We start from the raw sequence: 18,986 nt of genomic DNA on the forward strand, positions 1-18,986 counted from the left end.
TCATGCAAATCTATGGTCCACCAAACGTACTCCTCTCTCCTCTCTCTTTCTCTCTGCGCAATGCCATAACTTCATTGGACACCGCCTGTCCTGCTATACCCACCCAAATAACTTTTTTCTTTTTTCTGTTTCTAGTTATTAATGTTTAAATTGATAACTTATTAGTTTTCAGATTTTAATAGTAATTTTTAACATTAATGTATTAAGAATATCTCCAAATAAGATGCCAAAATATTCAAATTAGCAATAATAATAAAAAAAGACAACTACAATATTTTTCAACCGAAAAATTAATTCTAATATGATACGACATGGAATATCAACTCTTCCCTTACTGTCAAATTTGACAGCAGCGTCGAATATTTTTTTTATTAATTTCTTTATCTGCAACTCTCCTCCTTCAATGGCGCCCATGGCCGCCGAGCGTCTCTCTCTCTTCCCCACTCTCTCCCCAATAACTTCACAGCCGGATCACTCTGCGAATTCCGATCCCTCCTCCGATCTCCCTCAATGTCCACCGCCGAACAACCCCCCACCCAGAAGGACTTGAACCAGACCAGACAACAAATCCGAAACCCGAATCCGAATCAGGACTAGTGCCAGAGCCTGAAGCTAAACCGGAGCCAGCGCCTGAACTCGAAGCTGAACCAGCACCGGCGCCATTAAATCGGAACCGGTGCCCGAGCCCGAAGATAAACCCGAGCTAGTGACGGAAAAATGCAGAAAAAAAATTCTATTAGCTAACTAAATGACTAGCCAAATATATTTAGAAAACTTCATTTTAATCTTGAAAAATGATGAGTTTAAAATGTAACTTTATGCTCCTGATACATTTAATCATCTCATTGATTAATTATATTTTGATGTTTCATTTCTCTTTTTTTTTTTCTTCTATTTTTAATGTATTAATTACATTTAAATTTTCATTTTCATTTTATTCATCATAGTAGGGGCCGGGTTATGAAAAGGGAGATTTTGTTGTAGGGCTGACTAGGAAAAATGAAGGAATCGGTGTCCATTTCGAGCAGAGATTGTGGCGATGAGAGAATCGGCTAAATTGGTAAAGGGTTGGGATTGATCATTGGTGGCTCAAGTTATTGTCCTATAGAGAGATGGAGAGACGGTGGGGGAAAGAGACAAACGGGGTGGAGGCAGGGGAAAGGTAGCTGGTTTTTTTTTCTCTTTTTTGAGCTATATTATAATAAATAAATAAGTGTTAAAAAGTTGTTTTATAAAAGGATAAACATGTCATTAATATTTTTATTAAAATGTGGGTGAGAAGATAGGACAATGAAATAGGTTTATCAGCACTAATAACAAAAATATAATATAAATTTTAGTAAAAGTACACTTCAAGGGATTAAATTGAAAATGTAATCTAGCACTATGGTTTTTTTTGTTTTTTTTTACATTTAATCTTTTGCAAGTACTAATGTTAAAAATCCCTAATTTTAACTAGAAGGAGAGAGATAGTTACATTTTTTGCTAAACATTAAAAACTATAAAGAGAAATGCTAAGAGGACTTTCTCAAAAGTGAGACTCCCAAAAGTGGAATTATCCATGGACTTTACCTCACCTCATATTTTAGCACAATATTTTATAATGTTGGCACATAAATCGATGTTAAATTGTAAGATGATAGAGTTCATGAAAAGTTCCACTTTTGAGATGGTTACCCCCCCTCCCCCACAGTGTTTCTCAACTATAAAATTGCATGGTTTGGCGACTCCAATTGCTACCTGTTGTCTACGTTTGTTTTGGCATTTAATTTCTTCTAAGTGAAGCAAAGTTCAGAGAGAGAGAGAGAGAGAGAGAAAATAATGGCGATCAGACCGCACTATGAAGATGAAGTGTACGAGGCATCACGGACCGGGAGTGTAGAATCCTTAAACAGGTTGATCGAAAAAGACCCAGACATTCTATGGAGAGTATCCCTGCAGACCGGCAAAATCGGAACCCCTTTGCATGTTTCGGCTTTGCATGGCCACACTGAGTTTACCAAAGCCCTTTGCACTAACAATCCCAAACTTGCAGAGGGGGTGGACGCCGATAGACGCACGCCCCTGCACTTGGCTTCTGCACTTGGCTTCTGCAAGTTTTTTTGTTCTAATTTCCGGGCTTAACAATGCAAGACTGGAATTTGCATTTGGTTCAAAGAAGTAAGATAAACTGATAAGCAAAACCAACAAAAAAAAAGAATATATTCCAATTTGATTATCCGTTCAGGTTCAAAAAGACAAAACGAAGAATATTTTTAAGCATCCAAACATCAGTTAAAACTAAACAATTAAAAGCAATAAAACTAAAGCATTTCATTGAAGACATAGATAACATATTTGATTCTTTGTACCTAAAATGGAAAACATTTGCTTTCCTCTATGCTCTAAAGTTTGCATAAGTGTTGGAAAATTACAATATATAAAGAGACAATCTCAAAATAAAACACAATTGAAGGAAAAGTAATAAGAATAGAAAATAGTGTTTTTTTACGTATGATCCATGTGAGGAGTAGAATTTACAATCACAATTGACAACCCAAGAGCTCTGTAAATCAAATATATAGGAAAAGATAAAAAAAAAGTGAATTACAGATTCTCAAATCAGAGAGTAACATTTATTTGAAAAGACTCAGACTCATTTTGGATATAGATAAACAATGGCATATTAAAAACCAAAATGATAAGGCATTCAACATTCAACATTCAACATTTCACGTAAAAAAAAAAAATGATATACATGTTATCCATCAATGTTTTGGTAACAAATTCCCAAATTGCTCTATCTACCAAACATTTGCAGATCTATAGTTACAAATGTTTGCTTTTATGATATTCAACCCAATACCCACATTATTGGCAAAACCATATTATATGGATCTTTTGAGCACTAGAGCCAATGACAATAACATTGAAGGCAACTACAAAAATTGTACATTATATAAAGAGGCAATCTCAGAATTAGAATGCATTTCAAAGAAAAGTAATAAGAAAAAAATAGTGGTTTTTGCCTAACTCCATGTGAGGATCAAATTTTCAGTCACAATTCACAACCCAAGAGCCCTATAAATCAAATTTACAGCAAAAGATAAAATAAGAAAGGTAAATTATAGTTCTCAAGTCAAAAAGTAACATTTATTTGAAAAGATTATTATGGAAATAGATAAACAAACAACGACATTAAAAACCAAATTGATAAGGCATTCAACAATCAACATAACCCACGAACCCAAAAACACCAAACCATCAATCATGGATCTTTACAAATCATACAACCTTTTTATAAAATAAAAAAAAAAAAAAAGTCAAAATCAATATTTTATGGCTACATTTTTTCATCAGTCAATCAATACACACACACAACACAGAATCACATAATCGACAAAATTCAAATCCATAAATCCGAAATTAGCAATGTTATTTCTTACCCCCCCCCCCCAAAAATCCAAATCTTTGTGGTTACATTCATTAGTCAAGCACTCAACCACTCAGGCACATCGACTATAACTTGGGAATGTTAAGCAAATCTTAGGCAGCTTGAATCATTAAATTTGAGTTGGAAGAAGCTCTGACCCTCTGTTACTTGCTCTGCTAGTTGAGGAGTGTCACCAAATTTGGCATTATCATCAGCATCAACACATTTCACACACTCCCGCTTCACAAAATCGAAAACCAAATGAGATTATGTAGCATAAAAGATTGACAGAAAAATAGGTTAAGAAAAGCAATTAATATTAAATATAGAGGATGAATGATGTTGTCCAATAAATAAGATAGTTGTATATATTTCTCGACCGTGAGAAAACATCAAATTAATAGAGGCATTAATCCTAAGTTTGCCATTCATTGTTGTCGGTCTAAACTTGATGACATATTGTAAAGTCCTCTTACATACAGATTAATGAAATATTAATTTATTTCCATGAGTTATTTGATTTTGCAAATTTAAAATAATTGAAGAAATACTGAAAATTACTAAACCCCATCACAAAATCCCATTAGTGAAAAATCAAAGACAAAAGTAACTTACAGTTGTTTATAGAGCATATCCATATCTTTCTAAGCATCCACAGATAGCATACCCAAAATACCAAATTCAACTCCAATATAATAAAAAATTAAAAAACAAATTAGCCAAATCAGAATAGTTAGATCAAATAAAGATTTAAGTCAACCAATTACACAAAATAATTCATGCAAAGTGGGCTCCTAGGAAAATATACCACTATGGTGGTGGAGGAGGCCCAGGCTCAAATAGCGGAGGACAGCAGCATTTAAATATACCGCAACAGCACAGAATCCACGAACTGCTTAATCAAAACCAAAATTTTAAAATTTATATTTAAATTTAAATTTGAAAAAAAAATGCAGTAGAATTGTATAATGAGAAATTCTCCAATGTGGATAAATTAATCTTGCGAGATGCGATCAGTTGTATTGGGCTGGCAACCGGCTTATGCTCAAACCCCACTAAATTTATCATACACCCTTCCAACTAAAATTCAAAGGAAGAAGTTCCAAGTCCATGCATAATGTTTGCTCAACTAAAATAAATTGCTTTTCATGATTAAAATAGCCAACCAACCAACACTCATTTGATAAAATTGAACATTTGGAGTTACATATCCACATATTCCACAGATTTAAGATCGAACAAATTTATAACATTTTGACAAAATTTCTCCTTATCTTTTTCAATATTTACATCATCTGTTCCGTCCTGTTCCGTCCCGTCCCGTCCCATCCTGTTCCATCCCGTCTCATTCCGTTTCGTCCTGTCTGCGTACCAAACGATACCTTAAGAAACAGAAAAAACATGCAGTTCACATATCTAATGTGTCCTGGAGTGTAGACAGTCATTTCAACAGGTAATTAAAAACAGAAACTGTTGCGGACTTGTTCAAGTAACTAATTTTGTAATCAGACTGCCTCATATCATGACCCAACCCTGCAAGGGCACCGACACCGACACCAGACTACCTCCCTAGAAATCGGCCCTAAAAGCCCATAAGCATACTTCCCTCACCCAATAAATCTTCATGGACATGTTGCAGAGAAAAGCACACATAAGTAACACGACAGCATGAAATAAACAAACATTCATAGAAGAAGTTTCAAATTTTACCTGTTGATCAAGCAACAGCCCCAATTCAAAGGTCAACCCCTTCTCTATATCACGCAAACATCATTCATATAAGAAGTTTGAGATTTCTACTCTACAATATACAAATTTATTCAATTAGAATCAAACTAATAAAGGAAGTAATAAGATGTTACAGTGTTGCCTCATCAACCATTTTCTGAATGTCATAGTTATATTGCCTTGCTTTAAACCCACATAGCGATGGCAAAGGCATTTGCTCAGCCAGATAAAACCCTGCAAAGACAAAAATCCTTGAAAATCATTATATTATACTACATCTCTATCAAACAGTAGTACAATTTTCTTTTGTTTTTGCAACTTGAAGTTTTAAACCAACGACCTCCAATCGTTATGCTTATACCTACTTTGGTCAGCACAATGATTAACTCAGTAACATGCATAGGGGTGTGAGTGTGTGTGTGAGAGAGAGAGAGAGAGAGAGAGAGAGAGAGAGAGAGATAGGGAAAATAAAACAAACAAACAATATGAAAAAAAAAAGTTTAAATTTTGATGGTGCTTTCTATGCCAAAGATAAGATGAAAGAAATCTTAGCATGTGTACCTGTTCAAGTAGAGTGAACAAAGATTTTATACAAAACAACAAAATTAGCAATTTGTAAATTTATTTTTTCATGCCATACAGTTTTTTTTGAGAATCGAGTAACATATATTTTTGGACATATTGGTTCTCTGCGTGAATAAACTGAAGCTGTAACCCTCCTTTTCTGTGGAATACTTCTCTAACTGCAATAGCAGACAAACTGAAGATGATGGGGACTATTGAATTCTTGAAAATAGCATGAAATTTTGAAGCTTTACAAAGTGTAACAATAAAACTGCGCCCCATGGAGAAACCACATAATTCACTAACTCATAATACATTCCAATTCTAACAAATATATATGATAACTATACTGCAAAAAACAAAAAGAACTTCAATGAAAAACAAAAGCAGCACAATGAAAAATCACCTTCGACAAACACTCGATCAAATAAGGTCAAACCGAATCAAAATCTTCAAAACTAAAAAACCGTGACTGCAAAAAACAAGAACAAAATCTAAACCGAAATAAATTCAAAAACACACAACACTTCAAAAACCTAAATCGGAACACATAAAATTTAGAGAAATAAACTTGAGAGATTTGAATAGAAATTATGGCGAGAGATAATTAAGGGAGATGGCGAAATATAAATCAGAACATATAAACTTCAAAGAGAAAGAAAAACAGCAGAGAAACGAAAATATAATTTGAATGATTCGAATCACCACCGATCGCTATTTAACATAATACGTAATTCTGTTTCTAACGAAAAAATCGGACATGACTTCATCTTACGCGGATTTAAAACATGTCCTTTCTTGAAATGTTTAAAAAGTGTTGTCTCAACATATAATTAAGTATTGAAAGTATACTCTAAGTATAATTTTTCCCTAAATATATGAGTACAAATTTAAATTAACAAGAAAATTGGTAAAGATTAAAAAATAGGTGCAAATTAAAAAATACAAATATATGATACAAAAATTTAACCATATAAATATACCAAAGTGTAACGTTTTGGAAATGTTTAATAATTTTTAAGTATAAAATTTAAATATGCTAACATGTAAATCTATTGTTATTCAAATTATAACACGATAAAAACTAAAGGACCTTAATCAAAAGTTAAAAAAGAATAAGGTTTCAATTACTAAATTGGAAAAATGATATATTGAAACCTAATTTCTCTTTTTTTTTTTTTTGGGTAAATTGGTTTGGAGTTGATTTCAATTATTTACAACATCTTTAAAACATTTCACTTTCGTACCTCACGTACTATTTTATTTCAATATAATACATTCGTTACATTTTCCATCAATTTCGCGTAGTGATCTTGCTTCCACTTTTAGAGATCTTTCATGAAAGAACTAAAATAATTAATAATGGACAAATTCAGAAAATAAAGATTAAAATAAGAAGTTATATCAATTTCAATAACTATTTAACCTAAAAAAAAAAAAAAAACTTTATCGGCGCATGTTTGGCGCATCTTTGAAAGCTGCAGAGCAGCTTCCCATTCATTTCACGTGGTGATCTTGTTTCCCACTCAAAAGTTCGGCTGGGCTCCACTCCATTTTGAGTCACTCACCGATCCTTTTTTGTGGGAATTTTTATTATACCATGTCCTGTCGATCTTCTGACCCATTGGAAGACTTCGGACATTTATACTATTGCAGGGACAAAATAGAGAACACCATTAGAGATGCTCTCAGAGCTACCAGCATGCATGTAGGATGGGAATTGGTCTTGTTCGTCCATAATTTAAAAGTGAGAGGTATCAGATTATGGCACCTTGAATGCAGGATGGGGACTGGTCTTGATCGTCCATAATTTAAAAGCTCCACACGAGCTTTAACAGTTAGAAATTTAGCATCAGTGAATCACCTTAAAGAGTCTTTTTGTAATTACCTCTAAAATAGCTACACGTATTAAGTCATGTGAGCATGAATCACCTTAGGCTGGGTGTTATAAAAAAATTATTTTTTGGAAGGGTTATACAATCTCTAACAACCTAGATGAATGAGATTTTTTGGCTACTTTAACAAAACAATGCAGAAAAAATAGCACGCTAAATTTAGCAAGAGGAGAATATGGACTTAACTGGATAAGTTTAGGGGTAATGTTAGGCAAATTAATTTTTAAAATCAAATTTGTAAAATATGTGATATGTTATCAATAGAAAATAAACAAGTTAATTAATACTTAGATAATAATCTAATAACGGTACAAAAATTATAAAAAAAAAAACTAATTGAAAGATATGCAAATACCAAAGTTTCGTTAAGAGTACTCACTATCGCAATCGAGCGCTTCGAGTTTTATTTCCTTTCCCCTATATCACTTGTACAAAAAAAACAATGGTGAACCATAACGCACACCACGTAAAAATCACCCTTATCCATCAACAAGTAACATCTAAGAATCTCTTTATATAATAGCATCCACTGTCCTCTTCAAGTTTCTCCTTTTGTCCATTACAAAAGTTGGTGATGAGGTCTGACCAAAAGTAAAGAATTTGGTGGATGCTAAGATATTAGAAACTAGTACTGTTCTAATGAATTATTAATAGAGCATATTTAATAATATAAGCAAACAAAATACGTAAAACTATACTGTAGAGGTAAACGTGGTCTGTTGCACACTCAATTGCCTCGTGAAAAAAGTTTGTCATTTTAGTAGATTAGGCAAATCAAGTAGGCAAAATTAAATTTTATTATTTTCTTTGATCTTAACGTTTATTTTACCTTTTAGCATTACCCCAAGATTTAGAAATATTTTACCATACATTAAAATAGCTAATATTATTAGAAGTGGTGGCTAGCCAAATTAACATTTGAGTCATTTAATTAGCTACAATAACAAAAATTTAACTAGCATTATTGGAAATACTTTTGGAAGTGCTCTTCTAACAATCAAAAAGACGTTTTGTTCGCTATTATAAATAATTGCTCTCTAAAAAAATTTCTAAGTGAAGCAAAGTTCAGAGAGAGAGAGAGAGAGAGAGAGAGAGAGATAATGGACATCAGATGGCATGATGAAGAAGAAGTGTACGAGGCATCACGGACTGGGAGTGTAGAGTACTTAAACAGGCTGATCGAAAAAGACCCAGACATTCTAAGGAGAGTATCCCTGCAGACCGGAAAAACCGGAACCCCCTTGCATCATTGCATGTATCGGCTTTGCTCGGACACGCTGAGTTCACCAAAGCCCTTTGCACTAAAAATCCCAAACTTGCAGAGCGGGTGGATGCCGATGGACGCACGCCCCTGCACTTGGCTTCTGCTGAGGGCCACAAGGAGACTGTCGAAGCTTTGTTATCTGTGTATGCTGATGCGTGCTTGCGTTGCGATGAAAAGGGAAGAATCCCTCTTCACTATGCAGCCATGAATGGAGAAGTTGAGGTGATCCAGAAGTTGATTGATATAAATCCTGAGTCCATTTATGTCAAAGTTGAAAAAGAAACAGTTTTGCACTTGTGTATTATACACAACCGGTTAGAGTGCTTGAAACTGTTGGTTGAAAGAGACGACAGTAATGGCGAGTTCCTCAACTCAAGAGCTGGCTGCTGCGATGGTAGTGTGACCATCCTGCACTTAGCTTTGATGCTAAGACAAATTAAGGTACGTATATATATTTCCATTTTCTATACTGGATATTCTTAGTTTTTTACCATATTAATTAATATATGTTCATGTGTAAATTTTTTTTCTTTTTTTTTGTTTCTTCCCCTTTATACATATGGGATTAATCTTAGTTTATTACTATGAAGTTTTTAGGTTTTCAACATTTGATACATTAAGTTTTTTTCGTCCTAATTTAGTACTTAAAGTCATAATTAATTATGAGACATTTTCATACATCCTCTAAATTTTCTGTTAAAACCTCTATTAATTGATAACGTGGCACTCACTTAGACAATAATTGGATGTCACACGTCAATATGAGCTCACGTGGATATTACTATCTCCCTCCCTTCGACTGCACATGGGCGGCGGTGGAATGAATCCGCTCCCTTCCCCATATCTGCAACCCACTCCCTGCCCTTATCTCCCGTGTTTCCCGTAGAGCTTGTCGATAGCTTGGTCCTCTGCACATCCAGATCCTCCACAAAAGGCCAGCTGCACAGACCTCCTTTTCTTTTAAATGATCTTTAGGTTTTGAGGATTTTAGTTTTTTTATTTTTTTAATGTTTAGTTTTTAATTGATCTTCACTAAAATCCTCATTTACATGTCGTCTATATTGACATGTAGCATCCAATCATTGTTTATGTAGATGCCACGTCATCAATTAATGAAGATTCTGATGAAAAATTTAACGGATGTATGAAAGTCTTCCAAAATTAATTATAACTTTAAGTACCAAACTAGACGAAAAAATCTTGATGTATCAAGTGTTGAAAACCAAAAAACTTTAGAATAGTAAATTGAGATTAACTTTATGTGTGCGCTTTCTCTTGTTTGTTTGTTCCCCTAGGAGCATAATAATAGAGTGTATATATTATTTACAGACGACACGTTACCTGCTTTCCGTTGATGCTATAAGAGCAGAAGCAATTGGTGTGAATGGGATGTCTCTGACCATGTTAGATATCTTAGAGTACAGTAGCGTTGCAAGAGAGGACTTTAGCAGAAGCTTAGAAATTCAACAGATTTTGATAGACGCATGATTAATCAGAAGACAAAATAATGAAAATGATAATCCTAACTCAGCTGTTGCCGCTGCTGCTGTTGTTGTATCGCCAAGTCCAAGAACGGTAAAGAAGAAAAAGAAGGGATCAAAGCCACCAGGGTGGTTCTGGAGAAAATTGATGATATGGTTAGGATATCCGCATGAATGGGTGAAGGAGACACGTGACTCTCTGATGGTTGTGGCTACGGTGATCTCGACCATGACTTTTCAAGACGTAGTCAACCCAGCTGGTCGTCTTTGGGTTGATAATCTTACAAAAACTTGTAGAACAGTTTGGAGGGAAAATAATGATACAGACACTACCTTAGGCCACAGTAAGGATCCCATGGATTACTTCCCCAGCTTCATAGAACACAACACCGTCTCGTTCTTTGCTTCTTTGACTGTCACTCTTTTGCTCATTAGTCGATTTCCTCTCCACAATCGGTTGTCCACATGGCTCTTATCGATGTCCATGTGCGTCACTCTCGCATTCTTGGCACTCACCTACCTAACGGTGCTGTCCATGATCGGCCCTAATTACGGTATTCAGGAACCATGGAGCTTGTCAGCAATATTCATAATTCTTTGGATTGTGTTGCTGGTCATAGGCGGTGTACTTCACACTCTCCGGTTTCTTATTTGGGTGATGAAGTGGTTGCGGCCCATGTACTTCAAGTCAACATCAGGTCTCAAGAACATGATCACTACTGGCTCATTTTCACGTAAAGATCCAACGCGTTTTGAAGAGAATGATGCGCCTACAGTTGTGTGATTAATCTGCCGCGGTGTGTTTGCTTGAAAAAATAATTAACTAGGTCATACACCCTGTATGCATGTAGCAATTAGGGTTTAGGGTAATGAACTAGGTCAATGACGTTTTCTTGATCCGGGTTGGTAATTCAAGAGTGTTGCTTAGTTATGATAAGTAATCCATCTGCTATGTAAATTAGAAGTGTTTGTTGTCTTTAATTTGATGCTGGACGGTAGCTACTTTTTTATTATTATTCATTTATGTCATTTGTTATCACATTAGCAAACTAACAACTGTTCTCATTCCCTCTGGTAGTAGTTTGTTATTAGTTAATACAGTATAAATGGCTTTCTCAAAAAAAAAAAAAATTACAGTATAAATAGCTAAACATAGTCTCATGATTTGTTTGGAAGTGCTTTTAAAATGATTAAAAGCGTTTTTAGAGAAAAATTTGTGAGTTCAAAAGTACTTGAAGTGCTTCATGTGTTTCTTCCAGGAAGCATTTCATGCGCTTTTTCAAAATTCACTTGCGTTTTTACTAAGGATTAGTTCCCAAAACAATGTCACCAAAAACGTTTCAGTCATTTTAAAAACACTTCCAAATAAACGCTTGCACAAATATTCGCTTCTCTTGTATGGTCATTCAAATTCCAAGTGAGATCACCTAAAAAATTTCATAACATATCACATTGATTTCATAATAACATGTATGCTTACTCATCAGATTGTTCATTAAACAACTTCCTACTACTTAATTAAGAAAATCGATAATATCATCAACGGAAACTACAAGCCCTAACTTGGTCTTGCTCCTTAGCCAAGTAATAGTACTTCTAGTTCTAGTTTCTCACCGTAGTACACACTGGTAGAAGAATTTGGGGCCATGTTGAACTTGAGGATGACTTGAGGCCGGCCCGTACTGAAATAGAATTGAAATGTCGTTTGGAGGCGAAGAGTCATAAAAGCTCAAGAGCTGAGCCTTTGGTCTCACAGTGTCTTTATGCCTTATATCATGAACAACCACATCACATGATTTATAAAACATGGTTTAAATAGAAAGTTTTTATAGCATTACCCATTATGTTGTAGGGTATCTGTCCTTATTTTCCTTATATTAATAATCATTTTCTTTAAAATAGCCATTCATAAGTACCATCATATAATAAATTCATAACCATACAAACTTCATTTTTCTTGGATTTTTGAGATGTTTCTAATGCCTTGAATCTTGCAGATTCATCTTTTCCAGCGTCAAGCGATCAGTCATTGCTTTAACAACAAAGTACATTTGAGCTACATCATCTTTTCGACCAAAACTAAACTACATTCATCATTTTCTTTTTGTTTTTTTACGTTGTTTGAGCAAAAGAATAGTGATTCGTATTCGAAGTAAAAGTTGTGACCGTACATCATGTTTGTCTTGAAGGACAGACATGATATGGCCTAGAGGACAATAATGGTGGAATATGCATTGTAGGTATAGGTGAAGCCACCAGTCTAAATTACTCAAGAGTGGAGGAAATATGTTCAAGATCAAATCACATTGAGCTGAGGACAAGAGCTAAAACACAACTTGAAATTTCGACTAAACTTCGCTTTTGAAGGACACTGCTCGACACAACTAACAAGACATTCCTACTCACATTCCGAAATTAGAATCTTAACATATATAAAATAACTCATTAAAATCACATAAAATAAAGGTAATACACACACGTTAAACTATATATAATTTGTCTATGAATATAAATAACTTCTCTATGTTAATTTCAATAACTTAGGTTAAAAAGTCGGTTGCAGCCTTGCAGGCTAATTGTTCACAAAAAAGTGGTACATGAAAGTAACTTGGTAAGGTAAGGTCCCCCATTGCACAGTGTTAGATTCTAAGCAACCACTAGCCAATTGCTAACGACATGCAGGTAGTCTCTCTCTCTCTCTCTCTCTGGTTAGGTGAAGGGGACAACACAGAAGCTCATGACATGGTGAATTAGGTCATGAAAAACCAACGTTAATCCCACAAAAGTTTGGATGCAAGTCCAAAAGGTTAACATGAGAGAGGGACATGCAGTCACTAATCAACTTTTAAGCATCACATAACTTCGTACGCATCAAGATCTTATGATTCTTCACTTTCTTGATGTTTTGCTTTTGGCTTCCGAAGATCACATGGGAAAGTGATGGTCCCCTCTCTTTGTACATTCCTCTCTGCAATTATGACGGTTGGACATCTAGTGCCATCACCTTCTACATTGGGTGAGAGACTCGCATGAAATGAGGATGCTAAGATATCGAAGTCCCAAATTCATCACGTAATAGTTTATTTCATATAAGTCATTCTTCATTGCTGATTTAAACGATTTATATTAAAGAATCCCACAAGAAAATGTAGCAATACATTTAAGTTATGTTCTCTGGATCACTTGATAACTAAGGGTTTATGGTCACCCTTAAATTTGATATTAAGAGTTGAGATTAAAACATTAAACGCATGTTCATTTATTATCCACCATGAATAACCCAAGGATAAGTAACCATACATTCTTTTTAATCACCTAAGGACCTATATATTTGTACAATGAGTGATGCTAGGGAAATCATATTTTGCAGACAAGTCTACCTCTACTCGAGAAATGATTCAACTGCAAATCCCATGACTCAATTATCATGTAGAGTGGCCTTCATAACTCATAAATCATCACTAAAATTTTGATGAAAAAAATGATGAACTTCATGATTGGCAATTGATGAATATATAGTAGAAAACATCTTCAACTTTCCTCACATAAAAGACAGTTAAAAATAAGACAAAATAAATGGTGTCAAATTAGGGTTTAGATTGAACATTGTTTGTGAGACATGGGAAGCAAATTAAAGGTGTTTTTGCAGAGGGATTAATGGAGGTGAGGAGAGATAAGAGTGCATGAACAGAGAGGCAAAGAATGGCCGGTCCAACTTTAACTACCAGGCTCAGGGGTTCCTTGGAGTAACTTTAAAGTCTCTCTCTCTCTCTCTCTCTCTCTCTCTCTGCAATACCTTCATTGCACACCACCTATTCTGCTACACCCACTCAAAGAACTTTTTCTTTTTCCTTTCCTTTTCCAAATAAGTGAATAAAAAGAAGATGATTTATAAACAGAAAGTTAGATTGCTGCTTTGATGATTTTTGGGTTGAGAGAGAGAGAAAAATGGGATACATTTTCTCTCAGATTGTCCTCCTCATGATTTTTGTCATCATATCTTTTCTCATATCATTACACAATGCAGAGGAGGACTACTTGAATGTTCATGGCCTACAACACCACCTGCATTTCATGGAGGACAATGCCGACGCTCCCCAAAACCTACAAATGCACAAAGGTTCCGGGGAAGATGAAGAGAATGCAGTTTCAATTGTCGAAAATTTCGGAGCTTTACTTGGTTTGAACAGCTTCCACAAGCGAACGCCATCGGTTGGCGACAGTAGAAACGTTTCTCCTTCCCCTTCTCCAATTCCCTACTGCGAGGAGGAAGCTCCTAGTCCAGCTCCTGCTCCTGCTCCGGCGCCTCACATCCACGCGGGTTCCCATCATCCGCATCGCTTGCATTCGATCACAAAGCCTCAAAACATTCACAGAGAAGATAGAGGGGGAATCACGAGGATACTTGTGGCGGTTCTTGCTTCCACAGGAGCTGCAGTTGTTATCTGTGTGTTCGGAATTATTTGGGGTTGCAGGAAGCACAGAAAGCATAAGAAGAAACCCACGAGAGTGATTTCAGTTTTCGGAAAAAAAGGAGGAGCTAAATCAGCAAGCAAGGTGAGGTTAAATCCTGCCACTAATACTTCTGATCTCATTTATCTTGAATCGTTAGGGTTGGATTTAGAGCAGCAACATCAGCAGATTTCTTGTTCCAAAGAAACTTGTGAAACTGTAACTTCTTCACGAAATCATACATTGCTTGAGAGGGAAGAAACAAATCAAGAAGTGATAAAATCGGAATTCAATGATGCTAGTAGTAGTTCTTCCACTAGGGAAATTACGTCTATTCATGAGGATATGATTGCAGAGTCAGTGAAATATGACTCTGATTGTGCTAATTCCGCAACCGGTGACAAAATTACTCTCGTTAATTCTTATTCTTCCGATGATGAATCTTTCCATTCTTTCGGAGATTCGAATTCATCAAATGTCCGCATTTCGAATGCTTCCGCTGGTAGCCTAAATGAGTCATCAGACATTCTCTCCAAAAATATGTCAAATATAGAACCAGATCAACCAACAACCCTAAACCAAAAATCAATTCCGGCTCTTGAATTGCAGTCTCAGAGAAATGGAGAACGCGAAATTCTGAATGCACCGCGATCTTCCAATTGCGAAAAGAATGTCACATTCCCTCCAGCACCACCTCCTCCACCCCCACCACCAATCAAACACTTTCCTCATTTCCATTCTTCTCCTAGTTCAGCTATAATTGCGTCTAAAGCTTCGTGCCCTTCTTCTACATTGCGAAATCTATCACCGCCAAGAAAATCAGATTCTTCTTCTAGATCAAACCAAACCCAAGAAGGCGGATTTTCTGCTTCGCCTCAAAACTCCTCTAGAGCTTCAGAAACTCCACCTCATGTTCCTCCACCACCCAGCCCACCTCCCTTTTTGAAAGCGAATAATGGCTTTTTAAAATGTCCACCTCCTCCACCCCTCCCTCAAGCTGCGCCATTGGGAAGAGATGGAACTCCGTTGCCTAAACTGAAGCCGTTACATTGGGACAAAGTCAGAGCTGCACCGGATAATTCCATGGTGTGGGACAAGCTGAGATCAAGCTCATTTGAGTAAGTTACTTATGTTTTCAGATGTGATTTCGGTTTCTTTTCTTCTTCTTTTTTTCTGTTTAAAACTGCACTAATCATGAACAGGTTGGACGAGGAAATGATTGAATCACTTTTCGGATACAATCTACAAAGATCAATGAAGAATGATGAAGCAAAATGCAAGAGCCCTTCTCCAAGCAAGCATGTTCTTGAGCCAAAGCGACTACAGAACATAACCATACTCTCAAAAGCCCTGAATTCTACTGCTGAGCAAGTATGCGAAGCACTAGTACAAGGTATATATGAAACTTCTTGAACGTATAACTTCTAAAGACATGACGTCTTGCAGAAAGTGGGACTAGTACTCTAAACAACGAAAACCTAACAAGATTAAAACATTAACAGGCAATGGATTGTGTTTGCAACAATTGGAAGCACTTGTAAGGATGGAACCCACCAAGGAAGAAGAGGCTAAACTCACCGGCTTCAAAGGAGACATCAATGAACTAGGGTCCGCGGAGAGGTTTGTGAAGGCCGTGCTTAATGTGCCTTTCGCCTTCCAACGAGTTGAAGCAATGCTTTACAGAGAAACATTTGAAGATGAGGTGGTTCATCTCAGGAACTCCTTTTCAGTGCTAGAGGTAGGGCATGTTCAGGAATGCTTATATATGAAGCACTTCTGTTTACAAGCGTTTCTGCCAGATGTGTTTTTTTCATACATCAAGAAGCATATTTGAAACGAAAATCTAATCTCTTTCTTTTTGTAAAAATTACGGTTTAATTTGTACTACAGGAGGCCTGCAAGGAACTGCGATCAAGCAGGCTCTTCTTGAAGCTACTCGAAGCCGTGTTGAAAACAGGAAATCGAATGAATGTGGGAACCATCCGAGGAGGAGCTAAAGCATTCAAGTTAGACACACTGCTCAAGCTCTCCGACATAAAAGGAACCGACGGAAAAACCACCTTGCTACATTTTGTTGTGCAAGAAATTATTAGGACAGAAGGGATTCGAGTTTCGGATAGCATCGTGGGGAGGATCAGCCAGAAGAACAAAACCAAAACCGTAGAAGAAAAAGAAGAAGACTACAGAAGAATGGGGCTTGACCTAGTTTCCGGCCTCAGCACCGAGCTCTACAACGCGAAGAAAACAGCCACATTGGACTTGGATGTTCTTGCAAGCAGTGTATCAAATCTCTCAGATGGAATGGATAAAATCAAACATCTGGTGCACGAGGATTTGTGCATGGATGAGAAGAGTGGTAATTTGGTGGATTCGATGAAATCGTTCATATGTTATGCAGAGAAGGGTTTGAGAGAGTTGCAGGGTGATGAGAGTAGGGTTTTGTCACAGGTGAAGGAGATTACAGAGTATTTTCATGGAAATGTGAGCAAGGAAGAAGCTAATCCGCTTCGGATTTTCGTGATTGTTAGGGACTTTTTGGGAATGTTGGATCATGTTTGTAAAGAGCTTAGAAGCTCAAAAGCTCGCACTCCAAATCCTCTTGCTCCATTCAAATAGGCTGTAGATTTTAATGAGTTTGTTTTGGTGTGTTTATATGATGGATTTTCATTCACTAAGCAACAATGTATAACCTGGTTTTGAATTTTGTACGTAGGGTTTTGGCCTTTAGGCTGTGCTGGGTTGAATTTCATACCTAATTAAAAAATGAAAACTAATGAAAATAGTTTAAAAACTGTGAGTTTTAATCAAAATGACAAAAAAGTGTTGTAAGTGAATGGTACCGGAAGTATTTCGTTAAAACTTCTAATTAAAAATGTGTCAATTCATATTGTCATATCTAGGAATTGTGGCAGGTCGAGTGGGGTCCATTTTAGTGGATGTGGACTTGACTTTTTTTTGTTTGTAAACGAGTTCAAGCCCGTCCGAGTTAATGTATTTTTATTACTGGAATCGCCTCATTTTGAATTCATTTGATATGGTCTGGTTCTTATGGGTTAAATAGATCCATTTTCAATTATTTGTAGTATAACAAAACAACGATATAAAACAATCTCTATATGTTTCCGTTAGGAAAGAATTACGTCTAACAAAGTCAATACCAACAAATGTTCTGAAAGAAGTTTGATTGTTGTTGTACTTCTTAGGGTTTGATAGATATGTAATTGGATCATAGGCTTCATTGTGGACCATTAATAAAATGACAAGTGCTAAAACAACTCTTAAACGGTCCCGGCCAAGTTACCTGCACATGAGAAATATAGACTTAGTTTTACAGAAGTTGGGTCCAACTCAGACCACTTTGAAAATTAAAATAAGGACCGAATGGTCTTACATCAGTTTAGGTAACACGGGTCCAAAGACCCGTATGCCCATCCTTGGTCAAATCTACTCTGATTTATGATTTATGGTGTGTGTTATATTGACACGTTTTAAAAGATTAGAGGAGTTCATAATGAAATAAAAAGCCAAACTGAAAAATCAAAAGAAAATCTTCAGCAACGCCACTAAAACTAAAGCTTGGTTAACAGAATCTCTCCTTCATTCGGCTTCCACATGGTCTCATTTTGGAGAGATTTTTCAATGTAACCAGAACATTAAGTGGTACACCACGTGTCATTATGCAAATAGTGGGATATGTGTGTTAAAAAGTTAATAACTTAAAAAACAAAATTTCTCACCACTTGCATAAAAACACTTAATGCACCCCGTGTTTCCGTCTCAATGAAAATTTTCTCCTCATTTTGGTAGACCCGAACACTGGAGTCCCACGTGTCCTGAGAAAGACGGATAACTTGCACGGCTGTCGGAAACCAAGAATTTCTCCACGGAAAGTGTTGCGGTGTCATGTTGGATGGGTTTGGGCCTCCGTGAGGACATAGTAATAATGGGCCAAAACAAAGCAACTGTGGTCCAGCGCAGCCCAGACTCTGAAACAAAGACTCAAATTACAATAACACCCTCGTTCGTTTATTGAATACCCGATCTACCCTCCAACCGCCACGAATCCCCGCGCGCCGTTTTCCCCTTCTTCACAATTCAAGAAGCATCCGGATTCCAACCGAATCCACGCGTCAAAAGCATACAAGCTTTGACATCATGTCCCAGTAAGTAGCCAACAACGAGCCCTGACG

At 36.3% G+C, this 18,986-nt stretch overlaps 3 protein-coding genes across 3 annotated transcripts; all 3 read left to right on the top strand.

Annotated features, from left to right (window-relative positions):
• The first annotated feature begins 8,742 nt into the window (after positions 1 to 8,742).
• On the top strand, positions 8,743 to 10,481 carry LOC103400086 (uncharacterized). The gene is made up of 2 exons (XM_029090534.2): positions 8,743 to 9,304; positions 10,193 to 10,481. Exons 1-2 carry the CDS (start codon positions 9,068 to 9,070, stop codon positions 10,349 to 10,351), a joined length of 396 nt encoding a protein of 131 aa, XP_028946367.1. The 5' UTR covers positions 8,743 to 9,067; the 3' UTR covers positions 10,352 to 10,481.
• Positions 10,482 to 10,573: 92 nt separating this feature from the next.
• LOC139189919 (uncharacterized) lies at positions 10,574 to 11,128 on the top strand. Its single transcript, XM_070809189.1, has one exon. The coding sequence runs from the start codon at positions 10,574 to 10,576 to the stop codon at positions 11,126 to 11,128; it is 555 nt and encodes a 184-aa protein (XP_070665290.1).
• A 2,875-nt stretch (positions 11,129 to 14,003) lies between these two features.
• On the top strand, positions 14,004 to 17,497 carry LOC103414108 (formin-like protein 11). The gene is made up of 4 exons (XM_029089994.2): positions 14,004 to 15,914; positions 15,999 to 16,189; positions 16,299 to 16,534; positions 16,687 to 17,497. Exons 1-4 carry the CDS (start codon positions 14,293 to 14,295, stop codon positions 17,410 to 17,412), a joined length of 2,775 nt encoding a protein of 924 aa, XP_028945827.1. The 5' UTR covers positions 14,004 to 14,292; the 3' UTR covers positions 17,413 to 17,497.
• The last annotated feature ends 1,489 nt before the right edge of the window (positions 17,498 to 18,986 follow it).

Source organism: Malus domestica, chromosome 12 (assembly GCF_042453785.1).
Source record: "Malus domestica chromosome 12, GDT2T_hap1".
Taxonomy (NCBI): domain Eukaryota; kingdom Viridiplantae; phylum Streptophyta; class Magnoliopsida; order Rosales; family Rosaceae; genus Malus; species Malus domestica.